The sequence below is a fragment of the Heteronotia binoei genome, chromosome 16 (genome assembly GCF_032191835.1).
Source record: "Heteronotia binoei isolate CCM8104 ecotype False Entrance Well chromosome 16, APGP_CSIRO_Hbin_v1, whole genome shotgun sequence".
Lineage (NCBI taxonomy): Eukaryota > Metazoa > Chordata > Lepidosauria > Squamata > Gekkonidae > Heteronotia > Heteronotia binoei.
In genome coordinates this window covers 29,402,291-29,420,288 of record NC_083238.1, presented here as the reverse complement: position 1 = coordinate 29,420,288, position 17,998 = coordinate 29,402,291, and the positions used below count along the sequence as shown (strand labels likewise).

General features: G+C 43.4%; 1 protein-coding gene across 1 annotated transcript in view; it reads right to left on the bottom strand.

Moving 5' to 3' along the window:
- The window catches only part of NOSTRIN (nitric oxide synthase trafficking), a 51,631-nt gene that overhangs the window by 8,612 nt on the left and 25,021 nt on the right, over positions 1 to 17,998 (bottom strand). The window contains exons 4-13 of the mRNA XM_060257277.1: positions 16,395 to 16,457; positions 16,116 to 16,197; positions 14,456 to 14,518; positions 12,254 to 12,352; positions 11,609 to 11,734; positions 8,041 to 8,139; positions 7,667 to 7,792; positions 5,048 to 5,156; positions 3,356 to 3,444; positions 1,130 to 1,255 (exon numbers count right to left, since the gene is read on the bottom strand). Of these exons, the coding sequence (XP_060113260.1) occupies positions 1,130 to 1,255; positions 3,356 to 3,444; positions 5,048 to 5,156; positions 7,667 to 7,792; positions 8,041 to 8,139; positions 11,609 to 11,734; positions 12,254 to 12,352; positions 14,456 to 14,518; positions 16,116 to 16,197; positions 16,395 to 16,457 (982 nt within the window). The remainder of the gene's footprint in view (positions 1 to 1,129; positions 1,256 to 3,355; positions 3,445 to 5,047; positions 5,157 to 7,666; positions 7,793 to 8,040; positions 8,140 to 11,608; positions 11,735 to 12,253; positions 12,353 to 14,455; positions 14,519 to 16,115; positions 16,198 to 16,394; positions 16,458 to 17,998) is intronic.

The following is a 17,998-nucleotide window of genomic DNA, read 5'->3' as shown; positions in this document are numbered from 1 at the left end:
CCTGCTTTCCAGCAGAGAATGAATGGAAGGAGGTACCAGACAGAAACAGCAATAGGCCAAGGCTCCTAGGCATGGCGTTTGAGATTCATATTCTCTGCCACGCATCACTGGGGACAAAAATGTTCTGGGTTGACAGGAACTCATCTTGTCTGTGGCATATAAAGTAGACTTACATTCTAAACTTTAGTAAGTCTGCACAGTATTTACCAGGGATGGCCAAACTACGGCTTGGGAGCCATATGTGGATCTTTCACACACACACAGGGGTCGATGTCAGTGCGTGAGTATGCGGCCGACCTTAGAGCCAACGCAGCTAAAGTCCGGGGCTGGAATGAGCTAATGAAGATAGAGCAGTTCCAGAGGGGCCTGAATGCGAGTGTGCTGGATCGGGCCCTGCAGCAGGCGTGCCCTACCATGCTGGTAAAGTGGGTGCAGCTGGCAGGGGAGAAAGAAACCACACGCTTGACAATTATGTGGCTCTCGAAGCCCCCACCATCCCATCACCCAGCTTGGAGAAGTCATTTGTCTCCTTAAATCACTTCTCCAAGCCAGCTGGCAACTTGGAAAATGCATTTAAAGTTAAAGTTGCTTTCTTTCCAACTCTCTCTCCCTCTCCTCATCTTCCTTCCTTCCTTCCCTCAAACATCTGACATTCATGTCTTGCAGCTCTTATGTTAAGCAAGTTTGGCCATCCCTGGTACTGTGGTTTAAAGTCTATATAATACATAGTTTCATTTATTGATTTTGAACCTGTGAGCTCAGCTGGTGAGATCTTGCAACAACGTACAAAAATGAGAGAGAAAAAATGTGGACGACCTATCGTTTTGCAAAATGGCTAAAAGCACACAAACTCAAAACTGCTGTGCTGTCTTCTCAACGATCTCTTAAAAGTTTTTCCATTCCACCATCAGTGGTGCCAAGGCAGCCTTTTCTGAATAACTGAGCAACTTGCACATACTTGAAATTGGATAAGTATCTTTCTGCTGCCTGGAGTTGTAGCAGCAGTAACATTGTGTTGACTCTCACCCATCCATGTGGGTGAAGAGAACCAGGCTATACAGAGATGCCAGACGACTGTGCCAAAGACGGTGGGACCAAGCCTCAGAACGCTTCATGTTTCTGAAATTACCTTTTCTTTCCATTTTGAAATGCAGTTGTTCCAGGGTTCCGTTGGTTTCGGTTTCTGTTCCATTTCTGCTAGAAGGCTGCCCAACTTGAAGTAGTTTGCTTGTAAAAGGTTAACTTTCAGAGTTGCCTTCAGTGTTGCAATTAAAGAAACACGGTTAATAAAACAACAATTTGCTGCATGCTGAATTCATTTTTTTTTTTTAAAAAAAATAGAAACTCCCTCTTATAAAATATCCCCTCTCACCTCTCCCTTTGTCCTAAAACCAAAGTTTTCTCCCTATCTCACAGTACAAGAACTCATGGGCATTTAATGAAATTGCTGACCAGTCGGGTTAGAATGGATAAAAGGAAGTACTTCTTCACCCAAAGGGTGATTAACACATGGCATTCACTGCCACAGGAGGTGGTGGAAGCATAGATAGCTTCAAGAGGGGATTGGATAAACATATGGAGCAGAGGTCCATCAGTGGCTGTTAGCCACAGCGTATTGATAGAACTCTCTGGGGCAGTGATGCTCTGTATTCTTGGTGCTTGGGGGGGCTACAGCGGGAGGACTTCTAGTGTCCTAACTCCACAAGTGGACCTGATGGCACCTGGTTTTTTGGCCATTGTGCGATACAGAGTGTTGGACTGGATGGGCCATTGGCCTGATCCAGTGTGGCTTATGTTCTTATGTTAGGTTCTTAAGTTTAAATAAGACCAACAGAAGCCAGACTGTTTTTCACTCTCTAGCTTCCTGTTGGGAAATTCGCTTTGCTTTCTCAAGATCCTGCTGTTACTGTTCTTGAACGATAAGCAGTTGTTTGACACAAGGGGGAGGGGCTGTGGCTGAGTGGTGGAGCACCTGCTTAGTATGCGGAAGATCCTAAGAGCCTCAGGTAAAAGGAAATGTGAAAGACTTCTCCCTGAAACCCCAGAGAGTGCTGCTAGTCAGAGAAGATAACACAGCCCTTGACAGATCAGGGTTCTGATTCCGTATGAGGCAGTTTCATGTATTCCTGTCACACAATCTGCAGGTACTTTGAGATAACCTACACATTTCAGTTCATGCTGATTATAACTTTTAAAAAAATCAAAATCCTGATTTGAACTAGTTTTACTTAATGTATTCATGCGCTGCACTTCTGAACAAAACGATCGAGACAGTTGACATGGAAAGTATTAAACGTAAAACTTTATAAAACGCAAAATTAGAATAGCAGCATACATCTAGTAGTATACTAGCTGACCACTGTGTGGGTGATGACAGCATGGCCACTCTCAGGCAAAGCTGGAGTTTGTCTTTACTTAAGGGATATACAGAAATATGTGACTTTGTAAATTAATCCCAAGGTGGGCGGTGGACCTTAAAATCAGTCGAGGACTGGAAATGCTCCAAATGGGATGAAATGCTGAGAGTAAGTTAAAGGAGGAGCAGAGGAGAAATCAGCCTTATCGCGCTCCTGAGAAAACCCTGGAGGGGAAGTCTTGGAGGAATTTTGCACATTGTTGTTCCCCTTTCTCTATTCCTCAAGGGCCCCCAGCATGGTAGGTTCTAAAAGCCAAGTTACTAACTGACTGCACTAACAAGATGTTTCAAGTGCTTAAAAATAGAACTCAATCCAACAGCAGCAATAGAACAGAATGACTAAAAATATTAATTCTCTAAATAGCCACATAAAAAGAAACTGTAAATCTAATAAAAGAATATGCACAGAAACCTGAATCTCAACTGTTTGCAGAGACAACCTAAAGACAAGCTAAACAAATGCCTGAATAACAAAATAGGAGTCAATTTCACCTTTAAGACCAACTTAGTTTTATTCGGAACGTAAGCTTTCGTGTGCATGCACACTTTTTCAGACAAGGAATGAGGTACAGTAAGCAGAACCACATATAGTGGGTGGGGTTTGGAATGCAAAGTGGTACAAAGGTAAAATCCAATAGCAGAATAGTAAAATTAACAAATTCAGAAAACCTTTGATCTGGGTTGCATTAGCATGGGAAACCATAAAACAGTAACATGTCAGAATGTGAGAATGCCTGTTAATTATTCTATTGCTAATAAACCTGGGTCAAAATGAGGGCATTTCTTTCCCAGAACTTCAGACCAACATGGCTGCCTACTTGGATCTAAATGCCTGAATAAACAGTTGAGTTGAGATTTTCTGGTGATAAACATTACATGTAAGCCGGTATTTCCAAAGGTGGTCCAAAACAATTTAGCAATTTACAGTTCAAACTGTACCTCGCTGAGCTGCTCGGTGATCTCATTCTGGTTCTTTGGATCCGAAAATTGTGGCATGTCCAGGTATGCTTGAAACATCCTTTCCAGTCCTTTAAAAAGATATTGGAATTGATTATTATTGTCAAATCCTTGTTCTCAAAGGTTTATTTTAATTGTGGAATTTTTAAACCCTACCATCCAAAAGTTGAAGGAGTTCACCAAAAGGGGTCTTTCACTTCTCCCACCAGCCATCTACCTCCTGTCCAAAAGCTGGTGCTGAGAGTGGGGGAGGGGCTAGACAAAATGCCACATGTTGTAGGGCAGGGGTGGCCAACGGTAGCTCTCCAGATGTTTTTTGCCTACAACTTCTATCAGCCCCAGCCATTGGCCATGCTGGCTGGGGCTGATGGGAGTTGTAGGCAAAAAACATCTGGAGAGCTACCGTTGGCCACCCCTGTTGTAGGGGAACACCATAAGGAAGATTCAGGCAGAATTGTGCTAGTGGAGGGTTTAGACCACAACATTTCTGGAATAAATGATGTTCTAGAACAGGGGTGGCCAAACTTGCTTAGTGTAAGGGCTAGTGTAGAATAAATGCCAGATGTTTGAGAGCTGCAAAACATGAACATCAGATGTTTGAGAAGAGGGAGAAAGGAAGGAAAATAGATGGAGGGAAAGAGAGGTGGAAAGAAAGCAACTTTAACTTTAAATACAGTCCCCAAGCTGCCAGCTGGCTTGGCTTGGAGACATTATTTAAAGAGAGAAATGCCTTCTCCAAGCCAGCTGACAGAGTGGTGGGGACTTCAAGAGCCACATAATATATATGAAAGCCACATGTGGCTCCCAGGCCGCAGTTTGGCCACCCCTGTTCTAGAACATAAGGAGATGATTTACTAGGGGATAGAAATCTGAATCCAAACTATCACTCAGCCTAATGTATCTCACAAGGTTTATTTATTTCATTATTTGTTTTTTATTTATAGTTTCCATTTCTAGACTGCGCTACCCCTGAAAACACACGGCTCAGGGCAGTGAACAACATAATGATAAAAATGTTCATAAATAATATAACAATGAAAATAATCCATAGATAAAAACATTCTCAGATGGCATTAACATTTCAGATTCCAGCTTTTATCACTGCCCCACAAGAGGGTGGAAAGGGGCAGGAAGAAAAAAGAAGAGGAGGGGGGAGCGCCAGTAAGATGATTATCTGTTGCTGTCCTCAACCAAAAGCTGGCGGAACATCTCTGCCTTGCAAGCCCTGTGGAATTGCATTAGGTGCCGCAGGGTGCGGATGTTATTCAGCAGAGAGGCTACCAGGTAGGAGCCAGGGCAGAAAAGGCTCTGTCGAAGGCAGCCAGACTTCTTTTGGGCTGAGGATCACCAGTAGACCATTTGGTGTAGTGGTTAAGTGTGGGGACTCTTATCTGGGAGAACCGGGTTTGATTCCCCGCTTCTCCATTTGCACCTGCTGGAATGGGGAGAGTCTCAGCCAATGGAGAAAATAGAGGTTTTACTCTGGCTCCTGTGCAATTGAGCAAGCCTTGCAAAGCAAGATGAGATGCAAAAGGATGCAAGAGAGAGGGAGAAGGAAGCAGACAAGAGACAGTTGTTCGGGGGCCTGATAGGAGCCCTCTGGGGGCCTAATTTGGCCCCCAGGCTGCATGTTTGACACGCCTGTATCTAGATCAAGGCATAACAGATAAGAACCTCTCTTGTCCTGCAGGGCCTTTTCTAAGTCCTTTTGTAGACGTAGTACTTTAGCTTTGATGGAAGCGTGCCTCCTCTCTTTTTCAATCAAGCTTGTTGAATCTTCCTCCTTTACAGGAAACGCCGTTAAGACCCGTCAGAAAAGAAAACAGTGCATTAAAACCGGAGCAAGACCCCTATTAAAAGTGCAAGTCGGAAGTATAATATATCTTAGGTAACAGTCTGAATTCAAGTGTCTACTGAAGGTACTGTCACCCCCAATCCACCCCAAGTGACAAACTGCACATTTTGCAGTGATTTCATGCATATAGAATGTTTCAGTTGTTAGTATGATATAAAAAAAAATGATCAGATGTTAAGAATATTTCCCATCAGTATATGAAGGATGGAAGAGGGGCCATGGGTGTAACCAGGGCTTTCTTTATAGAAAAAGTGCAGCAGGAACTTCTTTGTACATTAAGCCACACCCCCTGACATCACCATTGTTCCACACTGTTTTGGTAGAAAAAGCCCAGCAAGAATTAATTTGCATATTAGGGCACACACCCTGATGCCAAGCCAGCCAGAACTTCTTTTCTGTGCGTTCCTGCTCAAAAAAAAGCCTTGGGTGTAACCGAGGAAGCTTGATGGGTTAAACTAGTTAGCTGGGTCTAGCCTGACGGACCCAACATGGGCTGCCGTTGGATGCTGAGCACAGGTGTGGCCTTGAGGGTGGTGTGCCCTTGGGTTGGAGAAGGCAGAGGTGCGAGCAAGGCAAGGGACCACTCCCCTGGTTCCCAGGGCAACAACACTTGCTGGGTGTGGACTCAGACAGTCATGGAGAGGAGCGGGGGGGGGGGGGCGGGGCTGCAGCAACAGAGGGAAGCAGTGAGTGTGAGGGTCAGTGAAGGGTAGAAGGCAGTTGGAACAGAACATGGCACAACGTCCCTGTACGGGAAGGCTGAATTTGGAGGAAGCTCCTATTAAAACTGGTTTTGCATGCGTTCCTGTGAATGCTGCATTGTTCTTGGAGAGACGAGGACAGCTGGCCCTTACCCAGACTGTGCTATACTCACCGGCTGTGCCTCCTCTGTAAGCTGAGGCAGAGGGATGTCCCTTCTACTACATAGCGTTTTAGGGTGCTTATGATGATGATCTGCAAATAAGGTTGCCAAGTCCCCGGCATTCTGTACCACAGAGTTTTCCCTCCCAAATGGCTAGAGCATACGGGAAAACCATAGAGTTTTCCCAGAAACGACTAAAGCGGCCGTGCGTGGCGTTGCCGGCACGATGACGTCACTTCCGGATGATGTCATCATGCCAGCGACATGGGGGAGGTTCCCCCTGCTGGCCCAATGTGGGCCGACGGGTTGGGAACCTCCCGGGCAGGGAAACCCCCACCTGGACCGGTGAGCTGGCAGCCCTATCTGCAAAACAGTAGACCTGGGAGCTAATGTGACCTAATTAAGTGGTAGGTAGAACAAACCTGGATAGCCCAGGCTAGCCTGATCTTGTCAGGTATCAGAAGCTAAGCAGGGTTAGTTCTGGCTAGTGTTTGGATGGGAGATCTCCAAGGAATACCAGGGTCATGACATGCTGGCAGAAAATGGCAAACCAGCCCTGAATGCACCTTGCTCTGGAAAGGGTCTCCATAAGTCAGCTGTGACTTCACAGCACTTTCCACCATCTGAACAAACCTCCAGAGTGAAGGCAGTGGGGCAGCTGTGTGTGTGGTATAGTGACTATAGGGTTGGATTAAGATCTGGGAGACCCAGGTTTGAATCCCTACTCCACCATGGCGCTCACTAGGAGACTTTGGGCCAGTCACACACCCTCAGCCTAACTGGCCTCAGAGGAGTGCTGTGAGTATAAAAATGGAAGAGGTGAGGAACAATGCCCAACACCCTGAGCTCTTTGTAGGAAGCCCAGGATAAAAATGTGATGGGGAAATAAAAAAAATAGCAATGTTATATTATGTCAACCAGAGCCAATAACCAATTTTACAGCAAAATTCCTTTATAAGATGGTGAAAAAGGCTAGCTCCACTCTTTCAGACGATCAAGTTCAACTGCCACAATGATTGGCACTCCTGTTAGCCTTCTTGCTTCTGAATTGTCAGCAGAGGCATAAGAAATAACATAAGAAGAAGAAGAAGATATTGGATTTATATCCCGCCCTCCACTCCGAAGAGTCTCAGAGCGGCTCACAATCTCCTTTACCTTCCTCCCCCACAACAGACACCCTGTGAGGTAGGTGGGGCTGAGAGGGCTCTCACAGCAGCTGCCCCTTCAAGGACAACCTCTGCCAGAGCTATGGCTGACCCAAGGCCATTCCAGCAGGTGCAAGTGGAGGAGTGGGGAATCAAACCCGGTTCTCCCAGATAAGAGTCCTCGCACTTCACCACTACACCAAACTGGTTCTCCAAGCCCAAGGGACCAGATTTACCTGGGCCATAAATTTGCAAATATCTAAGCCCCAAAACTACACTAGGTGGGCTAGAAGAGCAATCCTACAGAATGCATTGAGGCACACTCCGTCCCTTCCAAGGACTAAAGGAAGAAGGTGTCTTTGCAATATCAAATCTCTACCTCTTTACACACCTTGCCCATAATAACGGCAGCCATTTTGGCAGGCACTTACATAATAGTCTGTTAATAAGAACTCTGTTTTGTTCTCTTCAACAGACATTGCCTTTTCTCCCAGCAACATCTGGGCATCCTTTTCAGTGTCAACTTTGCCGACGGCGCTGTGCATCTGTGTGTGACACTAGAATCATGACAAACAGGATTGTTTATGAGGAATACGTTCTTGTCAATAGTCAGCCTTTATTGGCATATATCAAGTAATAAATGAAACAGCAACAAATATAGAAGTAACAAAGAAGAAAAGGAAATTTCTGTCATACATATCTAAACATTAAGCAGTCTATCCTTAATTACCAAACTTAGAAATAAAGCTACCTTTTCAGTTCTTGTTATATAAAATGGGAAGGGAGAGATAATAGAGTTACGTACTGCAATTAGGCTGTGTCCAAAACTGGAAAGATGTTGGCTGTAGCAGTTCAGCATATTGCACAGAAGATGCAGCCGCTCCTTTTCAAGATCGAGAATATTCTGTTTGAAAGAGGCAAAGTAATTACCGCACACAGAATAGACAAGACCTCTGTTATCACGCTGGTTTTCTGCAAAGGGGCACAGAATTATTGCAGCAATTCTAGCGGAACAGTTCCTTGAGTGTTGCCTGTTAAATCAGAATGGGTCACTCATGCAGGTTGCTGGCAGCTGATTCCACAGTCCAAGGATGTGTTTAGGCAGGTATGTGACAATTTCTCAGCAGAACCCATACTACTGGTTATAAAAACTACGTGCAGATTTCCAAGGTGGTGGCCAAGGCACATACTTTGTAATGTTTCAGGAGAAAAAAAGGCAAAATTTAATTTTAAACTGGATCCTTAAAGGACACTACTTAAACTGGACAATAGACAGGAACAGGCATCTGAGCCTTGCTAGACGCTTTTCACTGTGCACTGAAACGTGAAGTGATACCCTTGGGATCTGAGTCTTTTGGTGAGCATTATATGCAGGCCTCGGATTCAGTGGAAACTCACAGAAGCGCAGCTCCTGAACCTTTCTGAGAGTTCCACCTCCTCCTTCCCACCTTGTCCACTGAACAGTAGGTGAAGCTGCATAACAATCCTTGGATGAGCACCACCTATTTTTCTACAAAGTGACCCTTGGTTATATGCACTGATTACCTCCTCCTTTAGAAGTGAAGTTTCACAGTTGTAGGGCTACAGTTGCAAAGGCCTTACCTCCCTGAAAGGAATACAAACCATAAAACATCCCCGTGGGGACAAAGACAGCCTCGAGAAGTGGCAACCTAGCTTTCGTCCTTCCCAAACAATCCAAATATGACAAACAGTGTCGCAAACAAACTACATCTCATTGTACCAAAAGCTGCTTCCAGGGCTGATTGTTTTCCCCCATTGTGAGTATATGTGCAAGTGTGAATATACACCGCATGGAATAGGGGGAAACTTGGAATTGGGTGCACATAAAAAGAGTACTGGTAACATTCAAGGGTGTCTCAGGTACCAGGTAGTCACAGTTCCCTCAGGCCTTCAGAGCTTGTTCACAGATTACCGCTTTTCCCACATTCTTCCATTTATACAGACATATTAATACCAGTGCTGGTTGCTCATAGATTTCAGTAGTGGCAAATTGTGTCCTCTTCTTGCATACTTTGAAACGTCAAAGGCATTGCTGTACCACAGTTCTAAGAACCACCAGCCTACTCATCACACAAGAACCTAGGACTCCCATGGGTGAAAAAGTGGGCTCAGCCATCACCACACACGTTTACCGACATAATTAACTTTCTTTCCGTGCAATCAGTGAGATTTTAAAGTGCTTAAATTCAGCTGGGTCATGGCACTTATTTCTTTTATGTAGGTGTTCCTTCCGCTAAAGAACACTTACAAAGTTTGAAGCAGATCAAAGCAATATTATTGACAGTAATTAAAAATACTGTCGCTCTCACAGCGGAGGTGGCGATGCTTAACAGGGTTTAATTAAACTTCTGCTTCAAGAAAAAAAATTGGTTAAGTTTACAGCCAAATTGTTGGTAATTGTAAGTTTTTTTAAAAGTGCGTTTAATGAACTTCTGTGTTTCTATTAGTTTTCTAGGTCAGATTCTAACATGAAAGGAGTAATTCCAAATGCTGATAAGAGACAATTTTAACCACTCTGGGCCCCATAAAAAAAGAAACACCCAGGGCCTTTTTTGTAGCAGGAACTCCTTTGCATATTAGGCTGCACCCATCTGATGTAGCCAATCCTCTAAGAGCTTACAGGACTCTTAGTACAGGGCCTACTATAAGCTCTGCGAGGATTGGCTACATCAGGAGTGTGTGGCCTAGTATGCAAAGGAGTTCCTGCTACAAAAAAAGCCCTGGAAATACCAACTAAGCTAGTAATCAGTATATGTGTGCAGGAAGAACAATGTACAGTTAAACTGCTACCTGTTCTTTTTGTCCTAGAACAGGGTTCCCCAACGTAATGCTCCTGAGTGCCATGGCACTTGCCAAGTGTTTTTAGAAAGCAGACAGGGGCTTCTGATTGGCCACTGAAGATCACATTGGCTGTGCACAGGGCTTTTTTTGAGCAGAAACGGGTTGGTGTCGGGGGGTGTGGCCTAATATGCAAATGAGTACCTGCTGGGCTTTTTCTACAAGAAAAGCACTGGCTGTGCAGATTTTTAAAAAGCTGCTTCAGTGGCAGCTGCCACCACAGCACAAGCATCTTCACTGTGTGGCTGAAGATGTAGTACAAGAAAATATTTTAAATAAGTTCATCTTTTTCTAAAAAAAAAAAAAAATCTTGTTCAATAGAACTTCTGCCTGAAAAGTAGGAGAGTTACTTTCAGAGTTCCACACGACCTCATTCCCTGATATGTTGTGGTTGGCTCTGCTTTTTATGGCAGCCATTTTGTGGTTGTACCCCCCACACTGTCAGAACTCCAAAGATGGCCAAAGGCTCAAAAAGGTTGGAGAACTTCTACCCTAGAAATTATTGACAAAGGATAGTTTCTTATTTGGATCTTGGTTAATACATTTCAGAGTAGGAACACACATTATACCTTGCTCACTTCGATAAATAAGAATCTAGTTGGATATAAATACTGTGGAAAGTGTTCCTCTCAAAGAATGAGTTCTACATACCCCATGTGGTCAGGGGATCACAGGAACAGAGCTAGCCATGCTGTGGGGTGGGGTGTGCAATCTGCAGTGGGAGGGAGCAACTGGCAAAGATTTCACCTTTCTCTGTTGGCAGAAATGCCCTCAGTCTCCCTTAATGGGTATTGCTGAGATATATCAAGGCTTTGTTTGATGATCCCTCAACTAACAAGTAACGACCTTCAATTCATGTTGTGGCTGAGGACTTTTCTTGCCCCAGGGTAGCTGGCAGCACTAGAACAAATGAAGTGGCCTTAAAGCAGAATCAGGCCGTTGGTTCATCCACTCCAACTTCCCTAAATTTGGTGGCTTAAGGAAAGGCTGTGGCTCTGCCAGAAATTTTTACTGGGGGTGCCAGAAATGGAATCTGGGACTTTCCTAACTGTAACTTGCTTCATCCTTCCCTCTTTATCAAAAAAGAAACTTCAAAATGAGTGGGGGTTTTGTTTTCAGGATTTTTTTTAGGCCTTAATTTATCTCTTGAAGAGATAAGGTTGCTATCTCCAGGTTGGCAAATACCTGGAGATTTTGGGGGTGGAGCCTGAGGAAGGCAGGGCTTGGGGAGGGGAGAAACCTCAGCAAGGTATAGTGCCATAGACGTCACTCTCCAAAGCAGCCATTTTCTCCAGGCAAGCTCATCTCTGTCAGTCACCTGAAGATCAACTGAAATCTCCATCCACCACCTGGAAATTGGCAAGCCTGGCAGACAACTGTAAATGAGGTATTTCATTGTTCTTGTTGAATGGTGAAGGGAGATGAGATCAGAATGTGGCTTATCACTATTCTGAGAGTTAACAAACCGCTCGAAACTGTTAAACAGCAGAAGAAAAGAACCTCAAATGACTTGCCTTATGACAGTTTTCTAAAGTGGTCCCCCATGTTAATCTAGTTTCGCAGGCGGCCAAATTCTTTTTGTAATAATCTTCATCATCTTTTGCCAGTTTTGTTGCAGATTTCTCCAGGTTTCTGAGCAACTAAAATAAAAAAAAATATATATATGTGAGGTTATATCAAAAACACATGAGAAAATTGACTTTGCTCACTTGACCCGTTGCCTCATAGCGGGCACAAATTATCTGTTATTTATACCTGCGTGAGGCCAGAAGAGGCAAGGTCAACCAACGTCTTTACAGCTCCCATCAGTTTACATTGTTATATGCAAAACTGACATGCAAAAAAAAAAAAGTGTGAGGATGAGAAGGAAAATTATTATTATAAGCTGCACGCTGCAGGACATGCCTTGAGCCAGGACTGGGCAATTTATTATTATTATTATTCACTGTACATTATCTACACTTAATCCTAAACAGAGTTATACCTTTCTAATTTTATTGAAGTCCATTATCTTGGACGGATATAACTCTGCTAAGGATTGCACTGCTAGTTTTGCTGACCCAGAGATTCTCCTGCTCACTATCTGAACAGTGAGCAGAAGGAACTTCATATAGAAACCAATCCTGACTATTTCCCCAGGCATTTAGTCATCTGAGTACCTTTTGTTTGGTCTTCGGTGAAGCCAAGGGGTGGGAGTTTTCTGTATCTCGGAAGAGTGCTTCATGGTCCCTGGTAAGTTCTTTTAATTTCTTCTTGGCCTGCCACCAAATACAAAAATGAGCAAGCAAAAGAAAATGGTGGACTGATCCCCCACCCCCCCAAGCTGAGGTGACATAGTGAACTGTTTGTCCATGTCCTGATTATTGTCCCCTCCCAAAGCCACCTCTGCTGCTGAAGACATGCACATTAATTATGCCATCTAGAGAGGTTAACATCTCTCAAAAGACGTGCTGTGCCTTGTGCAAGGAATTGTCATTGCACAAAGCTTATTGGACGACAACACATCCTGGCACAGTAGCCACTCTTTAACATACACACTAACCATTTTACTTGCAAGATTGGTTGATAAAGGCTGCCCACTGAGATGCACTGAGAGAGCACACAAATTACACAGGCTCAGCAAAAGACCACCTGTGCTAGACGACTTGTGACATTTACAGGTTCATCTGTATCAGACATTATTTCTGAGCTCACTGATGTCTCAACTCAATGGATTTTTATGTTCAGAAGTATATGACCTGTAACTGGGTGGCCTCCCCTATCTATGTCTCTGAAGCTTCTAACAACTTGCTTTGTTTCAGAAAAAAATCTTTCTTTTGCAAAGCCTCTTTACCAGGCCATTTTACTAGGCCAAATGCCGGAACCAAAGCTGAAACCTTGAACAAGAAATTGTGTAGGAAACTAGTTTCTTGACAGGAGGGCCACTACATTTTGACCACCAAAGCTCTATGCTGAGAATCCCAGGACCTGCATACACAAAAGTCATGTGGGATGGGAGCTGTAACAAGAAAGGAAATTGACTGAGACTAGGGTTGTCAGCCCCCTGGTCCAGGTGGGAGTTTCCCTGATTTTGTGGGCTCCTCCCTTCTGGCCAGCAGGGAGAGAATCCACCTGCAAGTGCTCTGAAACGCAGCACGATGACATCACCTGGAAGTGACATCCTTGTGCCACCAATGTCGCATGGCAACAATCTAGTTTTGGGGCAAAACTTTAAGGTGAATTTGGGCTCAAACCATAGAGCATCATTGTGTGACATTGGTGGTGTGACGATGTCCCTTCCAGGTGATGTCATTGGGTAGCATGCATTTCACATGCATGGCAGACTCCCCAGCAAAGCCCAACGATCCCCCCGCCAGGAAGAAGGTAGGACCTGGCAACCCTAAATGTGACTGAGTTAAAAAGTTGGCTGGATCCAACCCTCTGGAGGATGTTTGTGTTTGCATCAGGGCTCTTTTTCTAGCAAGTGCTCCTCTGCATATTAGGCCAATCCTCCAAGAGCTTAGAGGGCTCTTAGTACAGGGCCTACTGTAAGCTCCAGGAGGATTGACTATATCAGGGGGCATGGCCTAATATGCAGAGGAGCTCCTGCTAGAAAAAGAGCCCTGGTTTGCATAATCCCTTCCACTAACCTTGAGAGGCAGAGGTGCACCACACTAGTCCTGAATATGTGTCTAGTGAGCATGGATGGATATGGACTTTTGAAAGTCCATGTGTTTCAGTCTATGCTCTGTTTTCACAGCACACCACACACGGATGAAATGTCAGACTTTCAGTCTTTGGATAACATTCTGTCATGCAACCATGCATCAATCATAACTGGAAATTATCAGGAACAAGAGGGTAAATCGTCTCTCTGTGTGGCTTGTTCTACATTGAACCTGCTCTAGCAACAGGTTAGATTCATAATGCTTGGGAGGAGGAGGAGGAAGGGTCTGCTGCTGAATGTTCTACGAACCACCTTCTGGCTAGACTACAGCACCATCAGGAAGCATCTGGGAGACAAACACATGCCTGCAAATCTGTTCTTTAAAGATACTCTGCTGTATTTCAAATAACAAACTGTGCTTGCTGGTCAGTATAGTCTACCACACATGCTGCTATATAATGGCCATACAGATGACATACAAGACTGCCTTTCCCTTCCATATAGAGACAAAAATATGAGATTTGCAGTTAAGCATCCCCACCCTAGCACATCCAGCCAGTGTTTTTTATTTGAAATTAGGAAGCACAATCTAGTTTCAGTTCAGCTCTTGTAAATCTCATTTCTGTTGCTGAAATCAACAAGACTTCAAAGTATTTGCTTTGACTGGATCATGCCCATCCAATTCTACAGTAAAAACAAAAAAACGGGGTCTTGCCTTTATTTGTTGGCGCCAGTTGCTGACAACCACGTCCGCTGTCTTCTCCACCGTGTTATCTAGCTTATGGGAGAGAATTGAAAAAGCAAATAGTCCTATCAGTTTTGTCTTCTAGTCTTGCAAGAGTTCAATAAACAGCACTTTTATTAGGTCACATTACTGCTGAATGTGCAGCTGAAGAAAATTTTAGTGCAAGGAAGAAAAAGAAATCATAGGAAATCCGTTAAAAGCCTACTGTGCTTGCAAAACCTAATCCTCACAGGCTCAGACCGGACGGACCCGTGTGTCACTGGAATATTGAGTTATTGTAATCATTAATCTACAGGATTTTCTTGAGTAGAAAGAAAAATGCAGGAAGTCACTGAGTACAACAGTGCATTATCCAGTGCCATACAGATTCCTGCCCTTAGAGTGCAACCTAGCTCCCACTGAATCAGTAAGCAATCTCCCATTGATTTTATTGAAATGGGGATGCATCTTACTCAGTAATTTTAGGGTTGGATCCCATCCCCTGCTTTTCATTTAGTCATGCCCAGTTCCTTTCTTTACTAGACCACTCTTTCCATGTGGCTTTTATACATGGAGGTCCCATAATCCCAAGCATAGCCTTTGGGGGGGGGGGGGGCGGGAATCAGAGAGACACTTTCTTCTGTTTTAATCAGCAGAAAAAGCCACTTGGATCCAACCCATATTTTCAGCATTATGCTGGTATCTTTCAAAAGAATGGTGTCCCTCCAAAAAAGAAACAGCTTTTTAACCTGACATGTTTATTAATTCACAGTAATCAAAGACATCAGATAACACATCACGCATTACATTTTGTGACTATCTCAGAACATGATAAGCAAATATGTTACTTTCACTGTTAAAAAACACCACAGAAAATAGGACTCCACCAAAAAACCCCTATAGTATGCACACCGCAGTAACAATAATCCTTATACATTTCCCACAGAAGAGTAACATCATTGAGGAGAACTCTTGAGAATGTTCACAGATTTGAGGAAGGAGTACAGATTTTATAACAGTGATGGTTATCTGAGGAAGCCAATCAGTTACCTATAAAGTAGAAAATTACTCCCAATAGACTTATGGTAAAGGAAAAATTCACTGCTAACCTGGAGGATACTATGTTCTGAACGAGATGAAGAGGATGACTAAGCCTATCTCTTGAGTATCTTTCTTTATGAGTGGACACTCATGCTTGCCTGTTTAAAAAGGCTCTGCTATCTAGTGTAGGCTATGAGAGGAGTCCCATCTGAGAACCAGCAACTGTAGCAGGTCGACAGGACCAGAATTTAGGAGACCTATGTTCAAATCCCTACTTGGCCACAAAGCTTGCTGGGTTATCTTGGGCCAGTCAGCTCAATCTACCTCATAGAATTTGTGGGAATAAAGCAAATAAGATAAGACAAACCACATAAGCCACCTCGGAGAAAGGGAGGGTAAAAAAAAAGACCAGTTTATACTGCTTTGTCTTCCCAACTCGAGGAGCAAAGAAGCTGGAAAATGAACCTTTCAATATAAGACACTGGACAAGTATACATTCAATGATATCATTATACTATCCCCATCATACTAACTAGCATTGTATACGCAAATGCCCTCAAAGGGTTGTCCCAAATTATTCCTATAAAAAGGTAACAAAAAAGCTACTCACTGATTTTTTCTTCTTCTCATGTTCATCCAGAATGCGTTTTGTTGGGTTTATTGCTTCTGTCTGAATAGCTTTGCCAAGTTTGCTGGGCACAGAACATAAAACACATAGACCTGGCTGCATGAAAATTTGCCTCCTCGGAAATTATTTGCCAGACAAACCATAGGGGAACAGTTGTAAATATTCTCTGTGCAACCCCAGAGCAAGCAATAAAAACCCAAAAGTTTTTAAAACCTTTCTCATTCCCAGTGAACTTTGAATTATGTGCCCTCTTGAACTCACCAGTGCAAATCAGATGTTGATTTCATCCCCTCCGAAACACAATACCAGGCACCGCAAATATAACTAAAGAGAAAATACAGATATTACCTCTTGCTTCTGCTTTGGAAAATCAACAACTGATCTGCTAAGAATTTAGTCTGAGAGTCCATTTCAAATTCATATCACTTCCGCATTAATAGTTTGAATTTGTAGACCCAATTTGCAAAACAACCGCAATACAAGGGTTAAATTATTCAGTACTGTATAGAATTGACACCATCTTATGAAACACAGGCTTGCTGAAAGAGAGACAGTGTGGTGCAGGTGTTAGAATATCAGAACAGGATCTGGGAGAAATCTGCTATGGAAGCTGGGTAGATGACCTTGGGCCAATAATTCTCTCTCATAGTCAAAAGACGTTTTAAGTCTGACTCTCTATTATATGTTTGACCTGACCTGACTCTCTATTATACATTCTGGTGGGAACTAACTTTTAACAAATATTTAATTTGCTTCACACAGCTCCAGATGCTGTGATGGGGAAGGAGGAGCTTCAGGTTTCCCTCCTGTGTTGTTTTTACCAGTGGAAACAACCATAGAGTTGTTTAAATATTAGTGCTGTATTAATTATTAATTGTTGAAACTGCCCAAACATATATTGTAAATGTAGCGAATGTTGACCCAGAGAAGCAATTTTGCATATGTTCTACATGAATTTCTTAACATCATGGATGAGATTTTGTGATTAGATTTCGTATATAGATTTTGTACACTGGAGTTATACTTTAAATATTTTGAATACTTTGATAATATAAACATAAAACAATGCACTTATTATATTTGGTTAATATTAGTTTATTAGATTGTTTTCTTCATGGTGAGGTACTTTTAATGTTGTAGTTCTCCCACTATGGCAGGAGATCTCCTAGCAATTCCTGCTGCTGTGGAATTGCCAGGTGTCTTTGTTGCGTCAGCAGCGGGATTTGGGGGACATTCCAGGAGTGGGTGGAGACACCACACGATTTGCTGACATCATCTAGAAGTGCCAAGTGCGTTGGCGACATCAGGAGCAATGCTCTGCTTTTTGGGCAAAACTCTGTGGTAAAATTATCCCCAAACCATAGAGTTTTGCCCAAAAAGCAGAGCATCGCCCTTCAACATCACTGACCTGCTGACATCACTTCTGGGTGACATCTGCACATCATATGTGGCATTGCTATTTGGGCGGTGGGGGGAATTTCCTCCTACTGGTAAACTCTGGATAGGATCCTGCAAAAGTAGGGGATCCCCTGCCCTGGGCAATTGCTGGTGTGAGAAAAATGATGGCAAATTGGGGTGACAAATTAGATCATTATGTTAGGGAGACTCTTCTCAGTCTGACCACCAGCAGCTGTTTCAAGGTGGGAAGAATTTGCCAACCACAAGCCCTACTGGGCAATGATTATGCTCACTTTCCTGGAATATGGGAAGCGTGTCACACTGGGGAACAGCACGTCAAAGAGCCACATGTGGTGCCCGAGTTACTGAGTATCACTTAGTTACACACTCTAAAATGATAAATGTCCAAACTCAGGACATTACAGACAACCTGTGTGTTAACTACACCCTTGGCCTTAGCCAAAAGG